The sequence below is a fragment of the Tachypleus tridentatus genome, chromosome 8 (assembly GCF_004210375.1).
Source record: "Tachypleus tridentatus isolate NWPU-2018 chromosome 8, ASM421037v1, whole genome shotgun sequence".
Taxonomy (NCBI): domain Eukaryota; kingdom Metazoa; phylum Arthropoda; class Merostomata; order Xiphosura; family Limulidae; genus Tachypleus; species Tachypleus tridentatus.
This window is the reverse complement of record NC_134832.1, coordinates 62,363,773-62,386,458: the sequence shown is the minus strand read 5'-3', so window position 1 is coordinate 62,386,458 and position 22,686 is coordinate 62,363,773. Positions and strand designations below refer to the sequence as shown.

The following is a 22,686-nucleotide window of genomic DNA, read 5'->3' as shown; positions in this document are numbered from 1 at the left end:
CTGATCATGTACGATTTACTTTTCCCATTTATAATTTTTATTATAACAAAACATGAGGTGTATTCAGATATTCAGAGTTATTTTCTGGTTAACCACTCTGTAGTTACTCTGTGAGCCAGAACGTATACACCCATATTATAGAATAAAGCAAAAAACTCGCCTGAACATTCAGTTGTTTCGTTGTGATAGTGAATTCTTTACTAGCAGAGAATAGTCATGGTGGCATGGACGTCCGTTTAGGGTGGTGGTGGTGTATGAAATTGTGAATTGAATAAAAAGAAGAAGTGTATACATATGTCCTGTTTTCGGGTAAGGGTAGGGCTTGATCATTGAGTAGTGAAAACAAGTTTAATAAATTAGCATATATTAAAATATGTTTTGCAGCGGTCTGTGACCTCTGACTTATAGTGTGTACTAAATGTGTTCCACTGGTCTTCGGAAAAACACACACAAAAAATAATATTTTGTTACGCTAAAAATGAAGATGAAGGCGCAGTCTAAATAATGTGAATTAGTCACAGACACTCTATCAAAATTAGCTACAGGACATCCGCCCAAATTCTAACGATAACCGTCGATATCATATTGTAGGATGTGAAAGGGCAAAGGTGGAGCTCTAACTTCGGGCATTTATATACGTGTGTAGGATGGAATCAATAAGACCAAAATATTGTCTGATGAAATGTTTATATCTGCACTGAGATACTTTTACTTCTGTTTCTTGCAACGAATCTCTCACAATAATGACAGCAACGACAACTGTTTATAATGTTCTAAATGTGAAAACAAACCAGTCCTACCGTATTTAACTGAAACAAAACGTCTCTGTTCCTGTTACCAGGACAACTGTTTATAATGTTCTAAATGTGAAAACAAACCAGTCCTACCGTATTTAACTGAAACAAAACGTCTCTGTTCCTGTTACCAGCGCTACAAACATTTCAGAGTCAGTGATAATAGCTCTCCTGGGGGCAGACCACTTCTCTTCTACCCTGTTCCGGTGCTGCCTGAACATCTCGACAGATAAGCAATAGTCCCTCGAGGTTTGCCCCGTTGTTAAATTAATAACTTTCGCTCTGGGTTCGTTCCCACGATCAACAGTATTAAGAAATTGAAATTATCGGAGTATATCTGCCAGTTCAGGACCATCTAGAATCAGTTACCTGGATACGTTTAACAAGATGATCAAACATTTGAGTGAAAAACTGTTTTTAGTATACTATGTCACTAATCAATGTATGTGTTTACATTATTGGGCAACACAAACAGTCTGTGTTGAGAAACCAGCAACTACATGTTTCAAAACGGAGCTAGAATACACGACATTGAAATGGTGTATTATTCTTTTATCACGACTTCATTAGTGAAACGTTTCCAAACAGGTAGCAGCCATATTGAAATAGGCTTTTGCTTGTAATGAAAATGTACAAGTAGAAAGAAATAACATCACGTACGTGTTTTAACTTTCTTTTTATGTATGCATTTACATATAAGTAGAAACATATATACAGATACGTCTGTACGTCTTTATATTATATATATGCTTAAATTACGTAGTTATCTAAAGACTCAGTCTGGTGTGATCCTGACAATGAATTATAATCCTGACCTGAAGCTGGTCGTGATGCATACGCCATATAACATGACGTATTTTATAAAGTTTATTGCTTTCTTATCAAAGACATGGTTGTGCATAATGATCTTCGAGAACCGAACAATTAATCAACATGCATTGTTAGTCTAGTACAAACATAATAACATAAAATATTACTGGGAGAAGTCCTTAACACGAACCCAAATTAGACCAGTTATTTATTATGATGTATGAAAAATAACATACTTTACAGAGCGAAGGAAAAATTCAATTAAGTTCAGTAGATGCAACTGTTTTATAATTTTAAAAATAAAATAAAATTTAAAAAAAATCAAGTTTTTCGAACATTTTCTTTGACACTCCGTTCCTGACAGAATGTTGATGCAATTATAGTCGAATTTTTCCCCCTTTTAAAACTTGCATAGAGATCTAGATTTTTTTTCAGCTACCTTTATGAGTCAGGACTAAAATCGAGTAAGCCTGAAATATTGTGTATGGAATTATAAAAGCAGCTCTCCTTGTTAGAGCTTGAAGCTCGTTAGTTGTGAAAAGGTTGAATTTGACCGATATCATTAATAAGATGTAATATGTAAAGTAATAAGATGTAATATGTAAAGTAATAAGATGTAAGATATAAAGTAATAAGATGTAAGATGTAAAGCATTTTGATGAAATATGGTGATAACGGTATTTAAAATGAAAATATTTTGTATAGTGAAGTTACTATAAAACTGTTTACATCCTCTGTGCATACTGGATTCTAATCAGGAACAGTACCAGATCTTATCTATCCCTTTCCTCTCACACACAGTACCAGATTTTATCCACCCCTTTCTTCTCACACACAGTATCAGATTTTTGTATAGCTCTTTTCCTCTTACATACAATACCATATTTTATGTCAGCCTTTCCTCTCCCACACAGTACCATATTTTATATGTAAGTCTTTCCTCTCACACACAGTACCAGATTTTATATCCACCCCTTTCCTTTCATACACAGTACCAAATTTTATCTACCCCTTTCCTATCACACACACTACCAGATTTTATCTATCCCTTTCCTTTCATACACAGAACCAAATTTTATCTACCCCTTTCCTCTCACACACAGTACCAGATTTTATCTAGCCCTTTCCTTTCACACATGGTACCAGATTTTATATCCACCCCTTTCCTTTCATATACAGTACCAGATTTTATCTAGCCCTGTCCTCTCACACACAGTACCAGATTTTATATGTAGCTCTTTCCTCTCACACACACAGTATCAGATTTTATCTACCCCTTTCCTCTCACACATAATACCAGATTTTATCTACCCCTTTCCTTTCATACACAGTATCAGATTTTATCTACCCCTTTCCTCTCACACATAATACCAGATTTTATCTACTTCTTTCCTTTCATACACAGTATCAGATTTTATCTACCCCTTTCCTCTCACACATAATACCAGATTTTATCTACCCTTTCCTTTCATACACAGTATCAGATTTTATCTACCCCTTTCCTCTCACACATAATACCAGAGTTTATCTACCCCTTTCCTCTCACACATAATACCAGAGTTTATCTACCCCTTTCCTCTCACACATAATACCAGAGTTTATATGCAGCTCTTTTCCTCTTACATACAGTACCATATTTTATATGTAGCTCTTTCCTCTCAGATACAGTACCAGATTTTATATGTATCTCTTTCCTCTCACATACAGTGCCATATTTTATATGTATATCTTTCCTCTCACATACAATACCAGATTTTATATCCACCCCTTTTCTCTCACACACAGCACCAGATTTTATATGTAGCTTTTTCTTCTCACTTGCACATTCTGTTGTTATAATCATATAGTAAGCCAAAACAACATGTGTAGTAGCACTGTCGAAACACACGTTGTGATCTCATCTTCAGACAAGCCTGAGCAGTTAGTTATACATCACACAGTTTTCACTTATTGACTTATATAGAAAAATTAAGTCCAATATTTTAAGATTAAACGTACTTTTTAAATGATTTATTCATCAAATTTAACTTTTTAATTAATTTTACTTAGTAGATCGCTGATGTTTTTATTCTCACAAGTAAAATCTCTTGTGAAATAATTATTTATCAACAGCAGACTAAAGAAAATATCCATTTCAGTACTTAAGCTAAAACAATATAACCAATTACTATACACAAAGAAATGTCACCCAGTCCATCATATGGAAAGTAATTAACGCGTAACCTCAAATAAAATTAGTAATCACAAAATTCAGATGCTCTAATTTGTGAGTAATCGATACACAGTTTGTAACAACAAATCTAACCACGAAATCTAAAGAAAAATAAAACCTCTAATTTGGGAAACATTTACCACGTAAGTTCTAACAAATAGTCATACGTGCGTTTTTATGTGTTGGTTCAATTTTATAGCTTTAATCTAAACGTTTACATGTGTAGCATGTAATAATTACCATTAGTAAAAGAAACATGTTCGTCATATTTTGAAAGTAAGCCTAAGCACCGTGTAGGCTACATACATACAAGTGAATTTTCTGTTCTTTCAGATCTGCAGCGAACTGAACTGGACGTAGGGCCATTGTTCAGAGTTCAAAAGAAATGCATAATTCATTTTCTTTTCTTTTTTGTTTGTTATTCCATCGCTGTATTGGCGATCGGTTTACACTAAAGAAAAAATTCTCAAAAGCATGAAAACATACACGTGGTTTGTGGCCTCAAAGTCATGCTAATGAACACCTTGTACAATTATAGTCTTTTGTTTCGTTCTTATATCTCTTCAGGCTACACTTTGGACCAACCGGATAAACAGGGTAGTACCCCCAAGCCCAGGTGTCTTAGTGACTGACAAGGATGCACCGCCAACATTGTGGCATAGAACAGGATAATTTCCGAAAATAAAAATAAACCAATTTTGCTTAATATTTGAATTCCAGTATTCAATCCACGTGACCAGCAAAGTTCCAGGAAAAGCATAATGTATGAAAGTATTATTTGTCATAGATTATAATTCAACTAGCGTGTCTCAAAGGGACACCCCACAATTATAAACTGTGTTCACATTAAACATATGTATCCTACAATAATTTTAGAGACATTGTGTATTTTATTTTGTCTTTCAGCTTCACCTAGAAATTTGCACTTGGACCTGCCACACGTGGTTTAGCCAAGTAGTAATAGTCCTAGATATATATTTCACGGCTTCAATAATGGATAAATACAGATCAGTCAGTGGATGTCGCTGCTAAGGGTACTGATGGAATTTGTCCAGTTTCCTCTTTCATTATATGTGGTATACATACAGTTTATGCACTTTAAACTATTACTGTTATGTTCATAACAGAAACACTATAACTGGTGAAACATTAATTCCATAACTGCTATGAATTGTTAACTTTTATTAATCTGTCACGTTCACATCGCATGGTTACATCTACTAAGTTTACATCTTAGTTGGATATATTAATGTTTTTAATAATATCAGTAAGTTTCATACAAAACAAAACACTGCCAAGCGTTTGAAAACCTCTTATTAAATCAGCAACTTTCAATTTTTATGTTCGACTGCAAACAGTCTGTTCACTAATCTCTTGTTAAATGTTAGTACCATAGGTCCAGATGTCTCACGTTAATATTACCTTCACAAATTTAAATATTGCGTGCGGTTTATTCTAATAGCTACAATAAGCTGTAGAGATGAACCTTGTTTTTATTGCGTTGTAATTATTCATCAACTGATGAAAACACCCACGATTTTGCATAAGTATGCAAAAATCATCACATGACAGGATCAATTTGTAACCAAACTTCACTTAAATGATACACAAAGATTAAAATGGAAAGTTTTCAAATTGTATGGTAAACAAACTTGGCACAAACATGAACATAAACAATACTCTGTATTTCACGAAACGTTTTTTAGTATATTTCAAAAGTAACTTAAAATGAAAAGGGTGGTCTTACGCAAGCCTTCAAAATGTCATACTAGTTATTTATCAATGTGCCCCTAATTAACCTTTTAGTTAGCTTTTCCACATTAGTTATCAATGTGAACTACAAATATGCTGATCAAAGAATGTTTTAGTTGAGGCCTGGTATGGTCAAGTGATTAAGGCGATCGACTCGTAATTTAAAGGTCGGGGTTCGAATCCCCATCACCTCAAACATGCTCACCCTTTAAGCCGTGTGGACGTTATAATGTGACTGTCAGTCCCACTATTTATTGGTAAAAGAGTAGCCCAAGAGTTGGCGGTGGGTAGTGATGACTAGCTGCCTTCCCTCTAGTCTTACACTGCGAAATTAGGAACGGCTAGCGCAGATAGCCCTCGTGTAGCTTTGCAGGAAATTGAAAAACAAACAAACAATCATTAGTTGATCCCAATAGTAATGAACTGGTAAAGTCCTATTTGGTCCTATTTCAAATAATTATAAAACAACATCAGACATATAAAATGATATTATTACATTAGAAGAGCAAATGATGACAAAATAAAAGAAATAAGAAATTTCAGAATTAAATTGTACTTTAATAAATATTCTTTCTTATCGTAAGTATTAGGTTGAGGAATAATTCGTGAGCGTTTTTAAACAATTTCATTCAAGCATTACATGCAAGACTATACAATACTTCAATGCATGAACACATTACACCCAAAACATTTATTATGATACTTTATTTCATGTAATACCTAGGTATATAGTATGCATTGTTTTAAACGAAATTGCAAGAAATTAAATGCGAAAAGCAGATGGTGTTGAAAATGCTCGATTTTGTCCACTTGACATTCCATTTAATGAGCTGAAAATGAAAGTAAAAATTAAAGACATATGAAAATCAAACACACCATCTATTAGAGCAAAAAATTATCTACCAAATGACATGAAATATTTTGCGAAAGCGTTTCATTTATGAATATATTTTTTTAACTTGAAAAAATGCTCACGAATTATTCCTCAACCCAATACTTAAAGTAGGAATGGGCCAGATGTGTAGCATAAATTAAACTATCAAACACACTGCACACATCATGTGAACAAAACTTTATGGGCACTTAATACAAATTGTGCAACAATAAATACACCAACTGCAGAGTAACAAGCCTTCAAAGTACTTGAGAAAATCGGTAAAGTTAAATTTCACAAATCTGTCAATCTGACTATTTGACTGACTGACTGCTTTCACGTTATGCAAATCCAATTGCACAAGGTTGAATTATGCTACCGTGGCTAAAAGCGTTTCTTTAGTTTTACTTACAATCTTCGTTACAACAATAACAATTATGCAGCACAATTAATGAGCTAACAATATACTAGCAGCCATATTCTATTAGTGAGAGTATGCTCTGCGACCAACCACGTAACAATCTCCTCACATCACGTGCGGGTGCACAGTTCCTTATGTGTACGCGCAACGTGATCAACCTATAGCTATATCAACCAGATAAAAAAAAAAGTGAACTATGTAGATTTTCTAGATCCAGATTATACTTACAATCTTGTTTGAAAGATAATTTCAGTTCTATACACCTTACTAGAATGTTCAGTGTTGGATATATCAATTCTATTATAGTATTAGATGCCTAAGACGTGAGATTCTCACGCGAGAACAAAGAGTTCCACTATTGAAGCTTTGCGCGAGCGCTCTGGACAAGAACGATAAGATGTGTGGGTTACTTTAGCACTGTTTTCAAACCACGTGACCTATTGAGTTGTATGACTGAACTTGAAAGAGTACGATTTTAAATATGTCTTTCAAGGAAATAAAAAGGCAGAGAGAAAAAAAAGGAAAAAAGATACTAAACTTAAAAAGTCTTTACTTCAGAGAATATGGCATCAGTGCAAGAATAAAGATAAGGCTAGAAACAAGGTTTAGTCATTAATCCAACCAAAGAAATGGTTGCCAACCTGGCTAGGCCCACCATGGCTAGGTGGTTAAGACACTCGACTCGTAATATGATGGTCGCGGATTCGAAGTCCCGTCACACCAAACATGCTCGCCATTTTAGCCGTGAGGGCGTTATAATGTGACGCTCAATCCCACAATTCGTTGGTAAAAGAGTAACCCAAGAGTTGGCGGTGGGTGGTGATGACTAGCTGCCTTCCTTCTAGTCACACGCTGCTAAATTAGGGACAGCTAGCGCAGATAGCCCTCGTGTAGCTTTGCGCAAAATACAAAACATACAAACTCTGGCTAGATGGGAGAACAACTATAGTAAATATATCAGTAAAAGCCAGTAATTGTCGAAAAATAACTCAAAGAAAAGCTACGAGAAATAGGCCTAGATAACAGTCACTCTTGAGGTTTAGTAAAAATAAAATCCTATGAAACAGGTGTAAAAACTTTTAAATTAAAAAAAAAATCATGAAGTAGGAATGAAAGCGTCAAAAAGTAAGGAAACAAGGTAGGAATGGGCAGAATAACATTACAACACCTGGTGGTTTTTAACACAGGGCTGCAAAATGAATGTGGTTGTTGTAATACACATTCCTACTTCATGTTTTACTTTGAAATTTGATCCAATTATAGACTTGAATTGACGTTTATCAGTATATAATCAATTTTAAATACTAAAAATTTTAAAAATCAGCGGTTTACTATTATTTTGGTTCACTTCTTATCATTCAAATAGGTGTAATGTCTCTCATAAACAAAGTATGAATATTGGAGCTTCCTGTCTCACTTTCAGTATCAACCATGGTTATTGTCACGTGTGTTCATTGTATACATTTAGCTGTACTTAGTTATTAAAACAATGTTTAGAACAAAGGAAATAGCTATATAATATTTTCTTTAGTTTGAACAATTATCACGTTACACAAAGCACATCAAATAGAAATGGGCGGATCATATTAACACCCACTTTGAAGTCACACTGGGTCAAAAACGACCAAGTATTACAATGTAAACTCGCCCATTCCTCCTTTGTTTCCTTACTTTTGGTGCTCTGATTCGTACTTTCTTCTAATTTTTTTCTAAATTATTTTACACTTGCAATTCTAATATTAAAACCTCAGTTCCGTAAAGTATGTTACAGTCACTGACTGATACGAACAAATTGGCATAATTAAAAGAAAACTTGTATTTCATAAACAAAGATAGTGACAAACTTATCTCAAGATTAGATAAATTTAACAATAATAACACTTATATTCTACCTATGAAAACAAATATGACTCACGAAACGTTAACAATAAAACGGTACTTAAAGGACAGGTATAATAGCAATCGAATTATATTGTTAATACAACTAAGCAATATAACATTGTATGTATAATTTTTAGAAAACTGTACTATCAGAGACATACTATATTGTGTTTGTATGTTGTACCGTGAAACTTTTGTTTACGAAAGCTCTTGGTTTAAAACGTAATAACGATAATATAAAGATATTAGTTATGTGGGTAATATTGTAAAGCAGTATAATGTTACTAAAGATATTTTGAGAGAATCAGTAATAAAAACGTTGTTAAATAATTCTTTGAAAGAAAACTAAAGCTAAGAAAGTAAAACAATATTTTAAATTAATAACGTTGTAAGAAAAATAAAAATGAAAATTATTTTGTTAAACACCTTTTTGAGAGAAAACTAAAGCTAACAAAATTCCGTTATTCAAGTGCCTATTATTTTATTGTTTTTTTTTTTTTTTTAATTCGCACAAACTACTCGAGGGCTATCTGTGCTAGCCGTCCCTAATTTAGCAGTGTAAGACTATAGGGAAGGCAGCTAGTCATCACCACCCACCGCCAACTCTTGGGCTACTATTTTACCAACGAATAGTGGGATTGACCGTCACATAATAACGCCCCCACGGCTGAAAGGGTGAGCACGTTTGGTATGACGAGGATTCGTACCTGCGATCCTCGAATTAGGAGTTGAGTACCTTAACCACCTGGCCATGCCGGGACTAGTAAATCAAATAGCTTTATACATTGTTGTATTGTTATTACACACTAGGGTGCTTAGAAGGAAGATTTTGTTTGGAAGACGTGACACAGGAAAGATGGGGTGGTGGAAGTATACGGAAGTTCTTAGTAGTTGTTTTACATACATTCCTGCTATAAAGGGGTTGTTGTTGGGGAATGACTGTTATTCTTCCTCTCTTAAATATCATTGACTGTATCATTGAACGACCGTTACTGAGGAAATACACTTAACGTACAAATACCCATTTCCTTTAATGGTATGCCTGAGTACAGGGTTGTGTTATAACAACAGCTGATAGGAACTGCATATAGCCTGGGTATACTTATGGTTTCTGGTTAATGAGATGAAATTTGACAATGCTAAACTGTTTGTAACCATAATTTTTGAAACGGTGAGCATAATGCTATGATATTATGATAAAAATAGCATTGAAACTAAAACTAAAACAAGTTTGAAAATCTACATGACAACAATCCATATTCAAATCGTGTTGGTACACATCAAGACATGTGGAGAGAGTTTGACTCAACGTAGGGTGTAGGAAGGATACGCACACGTGGTATAGTTGGATGCCTCAGTCATGCGTATAAAAATATACGATATTACTGTTCATTTTTGGTTTATATAAACATATATCTAAACATAAACATTTTGTTATTGTTAGATTGGTTTATTTCCGAAATATACTCTATTATCATTATATTCCTATCCTTATATCTGAAATACAACTTATATATATATATACACACATATTATAAATGTATATATGTTATAAGTATATACACACGCTATAAATTTATATGTATACAGGCAGTTATTCTAATTAAAGTATAAAAATTCATAGTAATATATATATATATAACATATATACATATGGTTCAAATTATGGGCAATAGTAAAATATTTCTGTTATTTATATTCATACAAAAGGCTCAGATGTCTTTGTTAAGCAAATGCTTTTGTTTGAAATTATGCACAAAGCTACACAATGGGCTATTTGTGCTTTGCCCATCACGGTTATCAAAACCTGATTTCTAGCGTTATAAACCCGCATACTGTGCCACTGTGAGGCATAAGCAAATGAACTATAGCCACAATTCTCAACCATTTATGGTTCCATGAATAATCTAATTGTAATAATCTAAGTGTAAGTCCACGACTGAAAAGATCGAGTTGCCTTATTCGTAGTTAGTAAACAAACAAACAAACAAACAAAATGACAAAATTATGCTATGTGCGAATAATTAAAATAGTACTTTAATTGAAAATGTTATTGACTTATTGCAACCTTGAAATACATACATCAAAGTTAGATATTATTTATGTAATATACAGCTTCAATCCTAAGAAATTTTATAAGGCGACAAGTTAAATCGGCAGATATCTAACCATAATTTAGGGCTTAGCAGTTAAGAGACAGATTATAGTGAGAGAGCCACGCATACTAAAATGTATGTAGCTTGTGCTGTCCGAAGATCACGTAAATGTCTGTTACAATAAACAAGATTTCTCTTCCTCGTGTAGTTATTTGATATCAAGAAGTGTCACAAAGACTTTACAGTTGTCACTTTTATCAAGACCGAAGCATTTTTAGAGAACTTGATTGTGGTACTCAAAAAATATTAAGTAAAGACTGTGTACTGTTGGATAAGTTTACCATTTCATCTTACCATTGAAGCTGAGCTGCATAAGTTATGATACACAAACTTAGTTGTTTTAATCAATTTCTTTGAAATGGATGATATAGTCTGTGGCATATACAGGTGACTAATGGTCACCTTTTGTTAAATAGGCCTTACGAAGAGACTGGGCCTTACAAGTTAAAGCCAGCCAGTCTAGTCCATATTCGCTAGTAAGCTATGATTACAGTATTTAATAAGTAAGGACAAGAGAAAGAAGTAAAGTCAGTTCAACCATAACCATTTGTACTTAACGTTTGTTTCCAGGTGACTCAGATTTAAGCTCGAATGTTTAAAAGAGCACAGATAATCATTTGTGTAAGTTTTGGATTTAACAGTTCCAACATTAATAACATTGGAACAAAACACTTGTAAAGTTTCTGTTCTTGTAGAACAACAGTAATTCTATTTCCAGAAAATAAACTTATCAGATTTCTCAGTTTGGCAAATATTGTTCAATAATGCACGTTAGCAACAAGCTTAAATGTTCTGAGTTCCAAAATGAGGTTTTTACTTCGGCAATAATTTAAGTCTCTCAACAGGAGCTTTATTATTTTGAAGCCACCTACCGTCATGCAAAAGAAATACCTTTTTTCTTTTTTCTACCGTCAGATAACTTTACTTACAGCCTTAAGGAAGAATAATAATTATTAAAAACAGCACGAAAAAGGAAAGAGAGATGAAAAATAAACAACTGACGAACATTGATTTTGCTTATAAATCTGCAGATTAGATTATTTTGATAAATTGTTATTAGTAAATATTACTGGCACATGCACTAACAGTCATCGACAATTTCATAGTTCTACTGACTTTAGAATTATATTTCTTTAAAAGCAATAAAAAATCTTGACAAGTTTGTTTTGAATTTTGCGCAAAGCTACACGAGGGCTATTTGCGTTAGCCGTTCCTAATTTAGCAGTGTAAAACAAGAGGGAAGGCAGCTAGTCATCACCACCCAACGTTCTTTTACCAACGAATAATGAGATTGACTGTCACATTATAACCCCCCCATGGCTGAAAGGGCGACCATGTTTGGTTCGACTGGGATTCGAACCCGCGACCCTCAGGTTACGAGTCGAACGCCTTAACCCACCTGGCCATGCCGGGCGTAAATCTTGACAAAGGATGCATAAGTGCGATTTATACAGAATGAATAAACAAGTAATTCTAACTTTGACTAGTTTTATATTGTTACTGTACAGATATTTCGTGTTCTGAAATGCTTTTCATAGAAATTTACCTAGTTCTTATGAGTTTTCTTAATACTCACGAATAATCTCCAATTGTTATAACATAATTTAGATGATATAAACATAGTTAGAAACAATTGTAGTTCAATATTTTCTTAACAAACTACTTATATTGCTAGTTTGTTCTATAATATGCAGATCATTTCTTCTAGTTTGATTTTAGGTCAGTTTTACATTGGAAGTGAAAACCTCAGGACCTCTGAGCAAGAGGGGCCGTTCTCTAATACTAACTATCCAAGCGCACAAGCCATTAGTATTAATGTCCACTTCTAAAGCCTCTTACTATGAGTATGGTCACTATGCTATATTATCTGTGTTCAGTTGTTTAAACTTAAGCACAAAGTTACACAAATGAGCTATCTGTGATGTGTTCACCACGGGTATCGAAATCTGGCTCCTAACGTTGTAAGTTTGCATACGTATCGCTGCGTCACTGGGGGTTACTAAATTATGAGAAGTACGTAAGTCATCTCGTAAGAAGCTTTTCCCAAATTTATATTTATTTTTCAGTTTCGTTAGGAACTTACCTGAAAAAGCCAATAATCAAATACAGACTCCAGAACCAGAACTCGTTACTCAGAGGTCCTGCGATCACGTCTCATAGCCACATTTGTTATTTATCAGCTTTTTCACGCAACATTTAATGCTAAGTATTGTCCTTTCATTGTTTCGCTTTAAATGAAGAATTTGATCAGATTTAAAACACTTTCACTTAACCATATCGCATTTGCTTGTGCATTTAGATTTGGAAGTTTCTAAATAGAAGGTGTTTCAAACATGTTTATAATTGCTTAATATTGGTAATATATAGTGCAATATTTATACTAACACTGACAGTGTATGAAGTGATCTCGGATACTTAAATAGTGTGAATAACCTGAACATTTTGTAAAATAAGTAGACGTTGCTTCCTTTATCAGCAGATCTAGGCTTAACAGAATGATATTTGTCTTGCTTAATACCCAATACGACTACCTCAAGTTAATTACTAATTATTTACTTTTTGGTTATTAGTTCATAACCTTTATTTTTGGCTGCTGATCTTCCACCCCACCCCTGGTGAGTAAATGACATATAGGTTTATTATAGAAAAAAACAAACAAAAAACGACCAATGTTTGAATCTATATATTACTATCACAAACAGTTATTTAAGATTTTCCTAGAGACTGTATTAACATAGCAACCGTTACATAAGATATGAACAAAATGCGTACCTACTACACAACAATAAGGCCCGGCATGGCCAGGTTGTTAGGGCGCTCGACTCGCAGTCTATGGGCCGCGGGTTCCAATTTCCGTCACATCAAACATGTTCGCCCTTTTAGCCGTGAGGGCGTTTTAAAGTAACGATAAATCCCACTATTCGTTGATAAAAGAGTAGCTTATGAGTTGGCGGTGAGTGGTGATGACTAGTTACCTTCCCACTACTTTTACACTGCTAAATTCGGGACGGCTAGCGCAGGCAGCCCTCGTGTATTTTTTCTCGAAATTCAAAACAAACAAATAGAACAACAACAACAATAAAATATTACCTAATTAGTCACTACACGTCCACTATCATATGGGCTCCTAAAAATGTTTGGCAAATGATCGCTACTACCTTAAAAACGTACTACATAAAAAGGAGAGTTTATACTTGGAGCGCCCTCTATGACCTAGAATCTTGTTTTAATATATGACAAAGAATTTAAAAAAAAAAGGTAGAGCTAATGTGATGTTAGTACGATGTCGTGCTTGAGAGAAACTAAACAAAAGGTTCTGCTGTAGAAACAAAAATGATTTTAAAATATATTTTTACATAAGAAGACGTGATCATCTGAAATAATGACGTCTAGGTCACTTAATTAACTTCATTCCTGGACAGCCAGGCATGACGGAACGATAACACATAAACGGGACTTCACATAAATTATTCAGACATGCATCGTTGTTGTTCAGAAAGTTTCTGGAACGGTATTACCTTTTACACACAAATTACCTGGTTTTGTGATAATCGGTACTTTACGTCGATACAGCGTTATCTTTTTAACACAAATTAGCGTACAGTATCAACACAACAAATGAGGTATCGATATTACAAGATAATAATGTTAATTAAGTAGTTTCCTTTTTTAAAACTAATATATTAATCATAGATTTATATTTACAGCAAGGTCATTCACGCTATCTGTTGCCGTCCCTTATTGTAATTACGGACCAACAACAACAAAAAAGCAACTAGCACTCTACCATCTTCGCAAAGGAATTGACTGTCACTCCCATAATGCACACACGGTTTAAATTGAGAGACGAATGAATACTCTGTGGTATTGCCAGCTCCGAAATCCAGAACAAAGGGCTAGCCAGTGACCCAACTTATAAACATATTTCATTGCTTTCAAGGTCGTGAGAGGGTTAAGGTGAGGTTAATACATAACAAAAATTAATTCTACTGCCACAACTCACCAAGTTGTCTGCAAATACAATACGATAAAATGATTTTTTTCGGTATGAAAATTAATCACGTGCTCATTAACACGAAATAAGAGTGAGTGGGACAAACGTATATTTAGTGATTACTGAATAAAACATAAGTAATATTGACCCATATGACAAACAATAAAGTTTAGGAATTGTTCTAATCAGTAATTTACTCGTTTTGCCTAAAGTCTGTACTAAAACAATATCCAATTATCCTATCTGAAATACACGCTAAGAATGAAACGTTTTTGTTTTGTTATTAATCGCAAAGCTATTCAATGAGCTGTCTGTGCTGTGCCCACTATAGGGATTGAGCCCCGATTTTTAGGACTATGAGCTCTCAAGCTTATTTATTAGTTACCGAGGGCTACGAAGTAAGACACAAAACATACGATTGGCTCATAATTATTTTCTATGTTTTGAGAACTAGTTGATGTACTCTTCAATGCATGATAGTAAATACTAGGCCTTTGTATGTTAGTCCCGAGAAATCTCTAGGAATACGTTCCAACTTTGGTAGCGCTCAACAGAATGGCATCAGGAACACCGAGATTCCCCAGGGGGGTCACATTCGAATGCTGACCCCCGTATGATAATACACGGGGTTTCTAAGGATATATGCCAAGTTTGGTGGGAATCGGCTAAAACGCGTAGACGTGAAATGCGAATATATTGACGAAATGTTCTCTTTACATAAGTATATAATGATTTCGGAAAATGATGAATAAGTTATAATCGGACGGAATCACTGTAGTAAAACTATAGCTATTTCGTAAAAAGACTTGGCTTTATTTTAAGTTTCCTTGTCGGATTGCAGAGAAAATTAATAATGTTAAGATGAGCCGTGAAAAGTGGAGTTTTAGAGTGAACGTAGTTAAGATAAGAATGGTAGTATTGCAACATTAATGTAAATAATGTTGGAGATCGAGTGAAGAACATCGCTAACGGAATATATATGTTCAGGTGTGAAAAACAAAACTTGTCGACTGAGTAGTGTGTAACTGAACAAAAAAATTAAAATTTTAACGCCAGTACAGGATTTTTAGATACAATGAAATGAAATAATGTTTCGAATATTATTAAGTCATCAGAAGATTCAACGTGTTAGTAACCGGACTATACATGATGAAGTGGAAAACTCTTCTATATATTAAGTAATCACACGGTTTTCTGAAAACAAACACATATTTAATATGGATAAGAGTTGACTGATTGTTTGGGATTTAACACAAAGATGCATAATGGGCTATCTGTGCTCTACTCACCACGGGTATCGAAATCAGGATTCTAGTGGTGTGAGTCCGCAGACATACTGCTGTGCCACTGGGTGGGGGACATGGGTAAAAGAACAAAGTATTTGAAAAGCATTAAAAATGTGAATGTTCAGTAAACCATCTTGACGATCAACTATAAGGAAATAAAGGCTTGAAATCTGTTTGGTTAAATTACTGTTAAAGTAGACGAAATTAACGCTGTGTTTGATTCTTCCTCGCACAAGACTATAAGACGAAACTTTACGGAGACTGGTTAAGACGAAACGTTACGGAGATTGGATGAAACGCTAGCTTGATGTAACTGTTAAAAGGACCGTATATTTGAGGGATGTTGAGTACAGTTTTAAGAAAAATGTTTAGTAGAATGTACAGTTGAAAAGTTATATCTATGTATATAATATGATCCAGTGTCTGTGTGTTACGTAACCCTTCGTAAACTGCTGGTGATAACAATCGAATTGTCTATATTACAAGTTTTTTTTTTTTTTTTATAAAGGTAAAAGTTTTCAAACATACCCTTTAACTAAGAAGCCTAAATATTTTGCGAAATTTTTTTTTAGGGAGACTACCCGAAAGCAAACCCCAAATTTGGCATTGATTTACATCGGAGTACTCAAATAGGCCTACTAATTACCGTTATAAATACCGAATTAAATAAATTAAATTTGCTTTATAGCGACAACGATCGTTAAACTGAAAAGGTTCAAAATAGTAGTTCAGGCATTAACTTACAGATTCGCTAGTTTTTATTGGCCCGTTTAAATCCAGATATTATATATAGGTGTAAAAATAACTTCACGATTGAATACCGTACAGACATTTAGCTGAACAAGCCCTATTAACAACTATCTACTTATACAAGGCAGTAGAAACTTGTAAATTATTGTTGGTACAGTTCCGGGATAATAGATAAATACACAGAGACTGTACTACACGTACAGTATTTTGACACAACCACGAAAAAGCTGCCGAAGTACAGAATGTAGGCAGATTACAAAGACTAAACACGAAGATCCTAAACGTCAGTGAGTAAGTAATCTATTTACTTGTCATATTGCTCGGCGCAGTGGCAGGTAACATACAAAACAATTTTCTGCTATTCGCTTGTTAAAAAGTTCAAACTAAGGTCAAATTGAGCATGAGTTTAGAAACAGTTTAACGAATAACACGTTTTCTTACTTGTTTTCTTTTTTTTACTCGCATAAGTACTGAATCGACACATTTAAATATTTGGTTTTTATTATCCGAGACATATACAGTAGTCAGCTGTTTCCGTGAGAGAGTACTAAAAGCATAACACTGAACCTCAATTATTCTTCTCCGTTTAATTATCACAACCAGAAAGCCACGGGTGGGGGAGTGAGTAGTGAAAGTGGAAAGGGGTATATTGTTACCACGCGCTAATAGTTGGGTTTAGTAACCAGAAAAAGTGAAACCTTAACGAAAGCAAACAAACAAAACAAAACAACACTTTAGTAATGCCTAACTTAATACACACTTTGCCACTGAATTCAAGTAAACCTTTCCACTAAACCCAACTTTTAATAGAGAGATGTTGCAAGACAGAAATTATGGTTTGGGGAACCGATCATGATTTACGCGTTGACTACTGGGGACAAAGAAATTTTTTATAGCTTACACTCTCAGAACCTTATTGCATTGTTTATCTTGTGCGATTTATACGCACTTTTCATTTGCGAAGACCTCTAAGATTGACATGTAAACCATTCTCAAGACTAAATGTGTATTTCGATAGGTTTAATATACACTGTGCTTACCCATAAACACTCTGACCGAGTTTTCCACCATTGTTAGCAAACAATTTAGTAAGCAAGTAAAAAGTTAAAAACTAAACAATAGTATCTACTGTATAGTACTATACATTAATTTTTGTGGTGTAATTCTGCCACATCGGTGGTATTCTGGTGTAACAAAACAAAGTATAAAGCTTCCAGAAACTCAAAAACTATACTTAAAAAGTGCTGTGAAAAAATGCACTTGTGGAAGGTATATCTTTTTTCATTACAGGTATAATATATTTAGAAATATTTAAAAAACAACAACAAAATTTTATATTGTGTATTAATTTCAAAGATGTTGGGTTTCATTAAAACTTTATATATTGCATTTAAATATTATTATATACATATTTATTGATTTTTACTACATATAAATATTGATATTTATAAGCTCCTATGTGACTCAGCGGTAAGCCAGCTAGTTCACGACGCTAGAAAGTAAATTTCGATACCGCTGGTAGACAGAGCACAGATAGCCCATTGTGTAGCTTTGCGCTTGACAACAACTAGCTGATATTTTAAAATTATGTTTGCATTATTATAACTATTTTATAGGTGGCGTGTTGATATTGCTACATTGAAAATTCCAAATGGTATTAGCTGTTTTTTAATATTTTTAAAAAAAATAAGTAATGGGCTATCTATAATGTGTACACTGCAGTGTATCTAACCCAGAATTTTAGTGTTATAAACTTTCAAGTTTACCGCTGAGCCATCGAGGAGAAATATGTAGCTGCATCACATGTTCAACATTCATTCCCTGCTAAATATAACGTCTGTCATTAACTGCAATGTAATGTTTTTAACAGTACCAGTACTAATAGTATATTGACAACATAAAACTATATGTACTTCCTCGTGGGCCCCAAAAGTCTTCTATTTCAAGAGTAATTACAACCAAAATTAAGAGAAACAATATTTGTGTTTCTTGCTTTTCACGCTAATATATTATGCTGTGTTGTAGTTTCCAGAGTACACAATTCTTCTCGTGATTCATAGCTTGCGTACTTATTACTGACGTCAAGACAGTATAAATTGCAATGTAATGCGTCCTTTATCTGATGCCATTTTAGTGTCTACTGATCGACTGACAGACAATACATTACTGTATAGTGATGCGACTGGTTAAGATAGGTGATCCCTACAGACGGACTATGGTCCACTTTGGGGTAAACAATTACCTTGCATTATTTGTTCTGTAAAATTAATGCAATTATGTGTTATTACTGTATTTAACGATTCTTAATAGTGTTATTTTACTTGATACTCAGAGTTTCAGTAAAATGAGAGACATTGAGTCCAGTTTTCTGAAGCTAGTAACACATACTTTCAGCTAACAATAATAATAATGTTCCTGATTAAGTTTTTTATCAGATTCTGAACTTACCGCGTTCTCGAAAGACGTTTGGTGTATCTCTGTTGCAACCGTGCAGGAAAAGAAATACGCGGTATTATAAAGTTACTGAGTCATTCTTGTGTTTAGTTTATCTGTATTTACAAGTTATTCATATTGTATTTTAGCTTTTCACCCATATCCCCACACTGCTCAAATTGCATTCTGTTAATTACCAATATCCACAGGTGACTCAAATTGTAATCCGTTATTTACTTATAGTGCCAGTTACATTCTATTATTCATGCATATCCCTACGTTACTCAAATTGCATTTAGTAATTCATCCATATTTACATACCGTATTTAGTTATGTCTTGATTGATTTATGTGTCATGCAGCTTGTATCATGAAAAAATATGCCTCTTGACGGTTGTAACAGGCTCGTATTTATATTATCATGTTTCATTCTACTCTCTCTCTTCGTGCTAAGGTAAGAGGTTAACTACAATGTTGATTATATTCTACGGCGTTAATTCACGTTTTTGTAAATAGGCTGTGGTTTTAAGCGTAGCAATGTACGCTATTAGTCGAAGCAAGACGAATTAAAATCTTTACTTTATAACACCTTCGTGACGACGTATGATGAATAATTTGATGAATCCAGTGCTTTCTTTTGCACCATAATACTGACTACGTTCGAAGGAACATCTTGAAGAAATGAACGAAGATATGTTAAATAGGGAACTAATTATTCATTATTCAAGACTTTCAAGTTACTGTACGCAAGAAAATTTCAATCGTGATTAGCAAGAGCTGCTATTAATTTTTTCATATCACCTATAGTGAGGTTACTTGTTCCTTCAAAATCTCCTTTCCACTGTAGCATAGGGCGGTAAAAAATTATTATAAAATATTCGCTTTACCGAGACCAGTCGAGAAATATTTATAATCGTACATACATGAGTTACTATTCTTACAACTTGATAACATACAAGAACAGTGTAGTCGAATCTCAAAATAAAAGGCTTCTTAACCCGAGTTCTTTCTGAAGATAGATTTTTCTTTTTCAGCTGGAATTGAACTAAGATGTCTCAGTAACATTGGATGAAATTATTTATATATAATTGTTTAATTTAGTAAAGAAAAAAAACACATTAAGCTATCGGCACTAAAGTGTTAGGAATGAAAAGTAAAACTTCTTTGTGGGTTCTTTTTTGTAAGTGTTGAGAAAAAAAAACTTCACTACTTTCCAAAGATTTATTGCCAGTATTTCTACACTTTATGAAGTCTTAAACTGTTTACTGTGACTATTATTGATGACACAACTATTAACCCCGACAGTGCTACAAGAATAATTTTATCTTTGCACCCTAAATAATATAGGCTAAAAAGTGCTCATGAAGACTTCATATTTTGATAAGTATCAGAGTTATGAATGTTTAAAGTGTCATATTTGTGAGGTTGTAAAATTGATCTCGAGCTATGCTACAAGTCACTTGATTAAAGTTAGAATCATGTTTTCTTTCAGAGTTGGCTGTAAACTATCTCGAAATTGTCTGTTGTTGACATTTTACTAGAAACAAAACAAACCAACCAAACAATCCTTATCTAGAATCATACAGAGCAGAGAAAAGAAAATATGAATTTATTTACCTTATTTCCAAACAGGATTACAAATTAAACCTTTCAATTTTTGTTGAAATAGAAAGTGATGAAGAAAAAAACTGTAGTACACAGTAAGCTTGAGAGCTATTGTGTCTGTTACTGACCTTACTATGGAAACTGTTACTGTTGTTACCGACATAAGTCAGTCCATAAAAACAGTAACTTCGTGTGCTTCATATCACTTTGTTGCCGTAGCTATCCTTTTCAGTCAGCTAGGCCCTCAGTTACATCTAGAAAATAAGAAAAATAATCACCTCTCCTACCTGAGGACGGCCTGTCGGAGTACCGAGTGCAGTACACCCAAGCCGGCCACACCAGCGGTGCCATCGTTTTACTGGGACTAGGAGGCTGTGGGGACAGGGCTTTGTCGGCGCCGGCACTGTCAACCCGCTTCTTTCGAGCATGTCGACCAAAGTCCGGAGACAGGATTTTCTCGATTGAGAATTTCAGGGCTCGAGTTGTAGCAATAGGAGCGGCGATGTCCGATCCTTGGTTTTCGGGACTCGGTGCCATAGACAATTCTTGCCGCTTACCCTCTGTACGCTTCTGCAAGTCTTGGGGTTCGGGACTGTTGGACGTACTGTGTGGATGGTCAGTGTCTTGAGCCATCCTGTTTGTCCACGTGCACACTTTTAGCCTGCACTGTTCAACTTATGTTTGTCTCAAGTTCTCTATCCTCCAAAACACCTCCTCATTCCTATAGTATGTAGATCAGCTCCCCCCAGCGGCAAATATAACTGTGAGTCGGTTGACAGTAGCCGCGTAATCTGCCTTGTGTGACGTGGGGTCAACTGATGTCTCCTGTATTTCTCGGACGACACTCTTCTCTGCTTTTTATAGACGGTTGTCTCTGAGCCATGAGTTGAGCTGAAAGGCACGGCTATCATTACTCCCGCTAACTGCGGGCAACAGCACCCGCTTTTGCTATGGCCCTTCCCCCCTCTTCTTACCAGCACGAAGCCACCAATCACATTGTGTGCAGTGCCACAGCCTCGTCGGTGTTGGCTGGTGTTATTGAAATATCATCGCGTGTTGTTTCCGAAGGTGGACCAAGTCTCAATCTTGGTGCATGATGGGATAATTTCTCCACTCGCTTTGTTCTTACGTCACTCGTGGAGATTTAACATCTAGTTTAATTAGAAAAAGAAACCAACTGAAGGTAAGATTGTTATATTTGATGTAACGTTGAACTCCGAACAGTCACTTTCCGAAAGTATAGGAGAAGGTAAGCATCTGTTACTAGGATGTTGAAATACCGAAAACACTTATAAGAAAAACAAGTACATCGTAGGTAAAAAATATTCATACAATTTCAATAAACGGTGTCACTTTTACATGTGTTTTTATATGAATATAATCGTTGCAAAATTAATTCAAAGTAGCGACTAAATCCCATATACATTCATATATATTATCAAACCTTTTTTTTTTTCAGTGGTTAACGTTTCTGGACTGTGAATTACAGAGTTTATGGTATGTGTCTCGCACTTTGGGGCTTTAATATGCGTTATAGATGTGATAGTCAAATACCACTATAGGGTCAATTAGGAATAGCTGTTGACCATCTGTTTTCCCTTGAATTTAATAATTCAAAGTCAGAGGCAACTACGAGTAGACAATAGTTCGTGTGTAACTTCGCTGAAAATTCTAAACTGGCGAAAACGAGCAAACATATTTTTTCAATATTACTAGTAT

General features: G+C 34.5%; 1 protein-coding gene across 2 annotated transcripts in view; it reads right to left on the bottom strand.

Annotated features, from left to right (window-relative positions):
- The window catches only part of LOC143222504 (homeobox protein engrailed-1-B-like), a 60,566-nt gene extending 38,562 nt beyond the window's left edge, over positions 1-22,004 (bottom strand). The window contains exon 1 of one of the 2 annotated variants that reach the window (XM_076449109.1): positions 21,255-22,004. In XM_076449109.1, the coding sequence (XP_076305224.1) occupies positions 21,255-21,600 (346 nt within the window). In that variant the 5' untranslated portion in view covers positions 21,601-22,004. Of the gene's footprint in view, positions 1-21,245 lie in introns of both variants that reach the window. The other variant, XM_076449108.1, reaches the window with a different exon arrangement.
- Between the last annotated feature and the right edge of the window lie 682 nt (positions 22,005-22,686).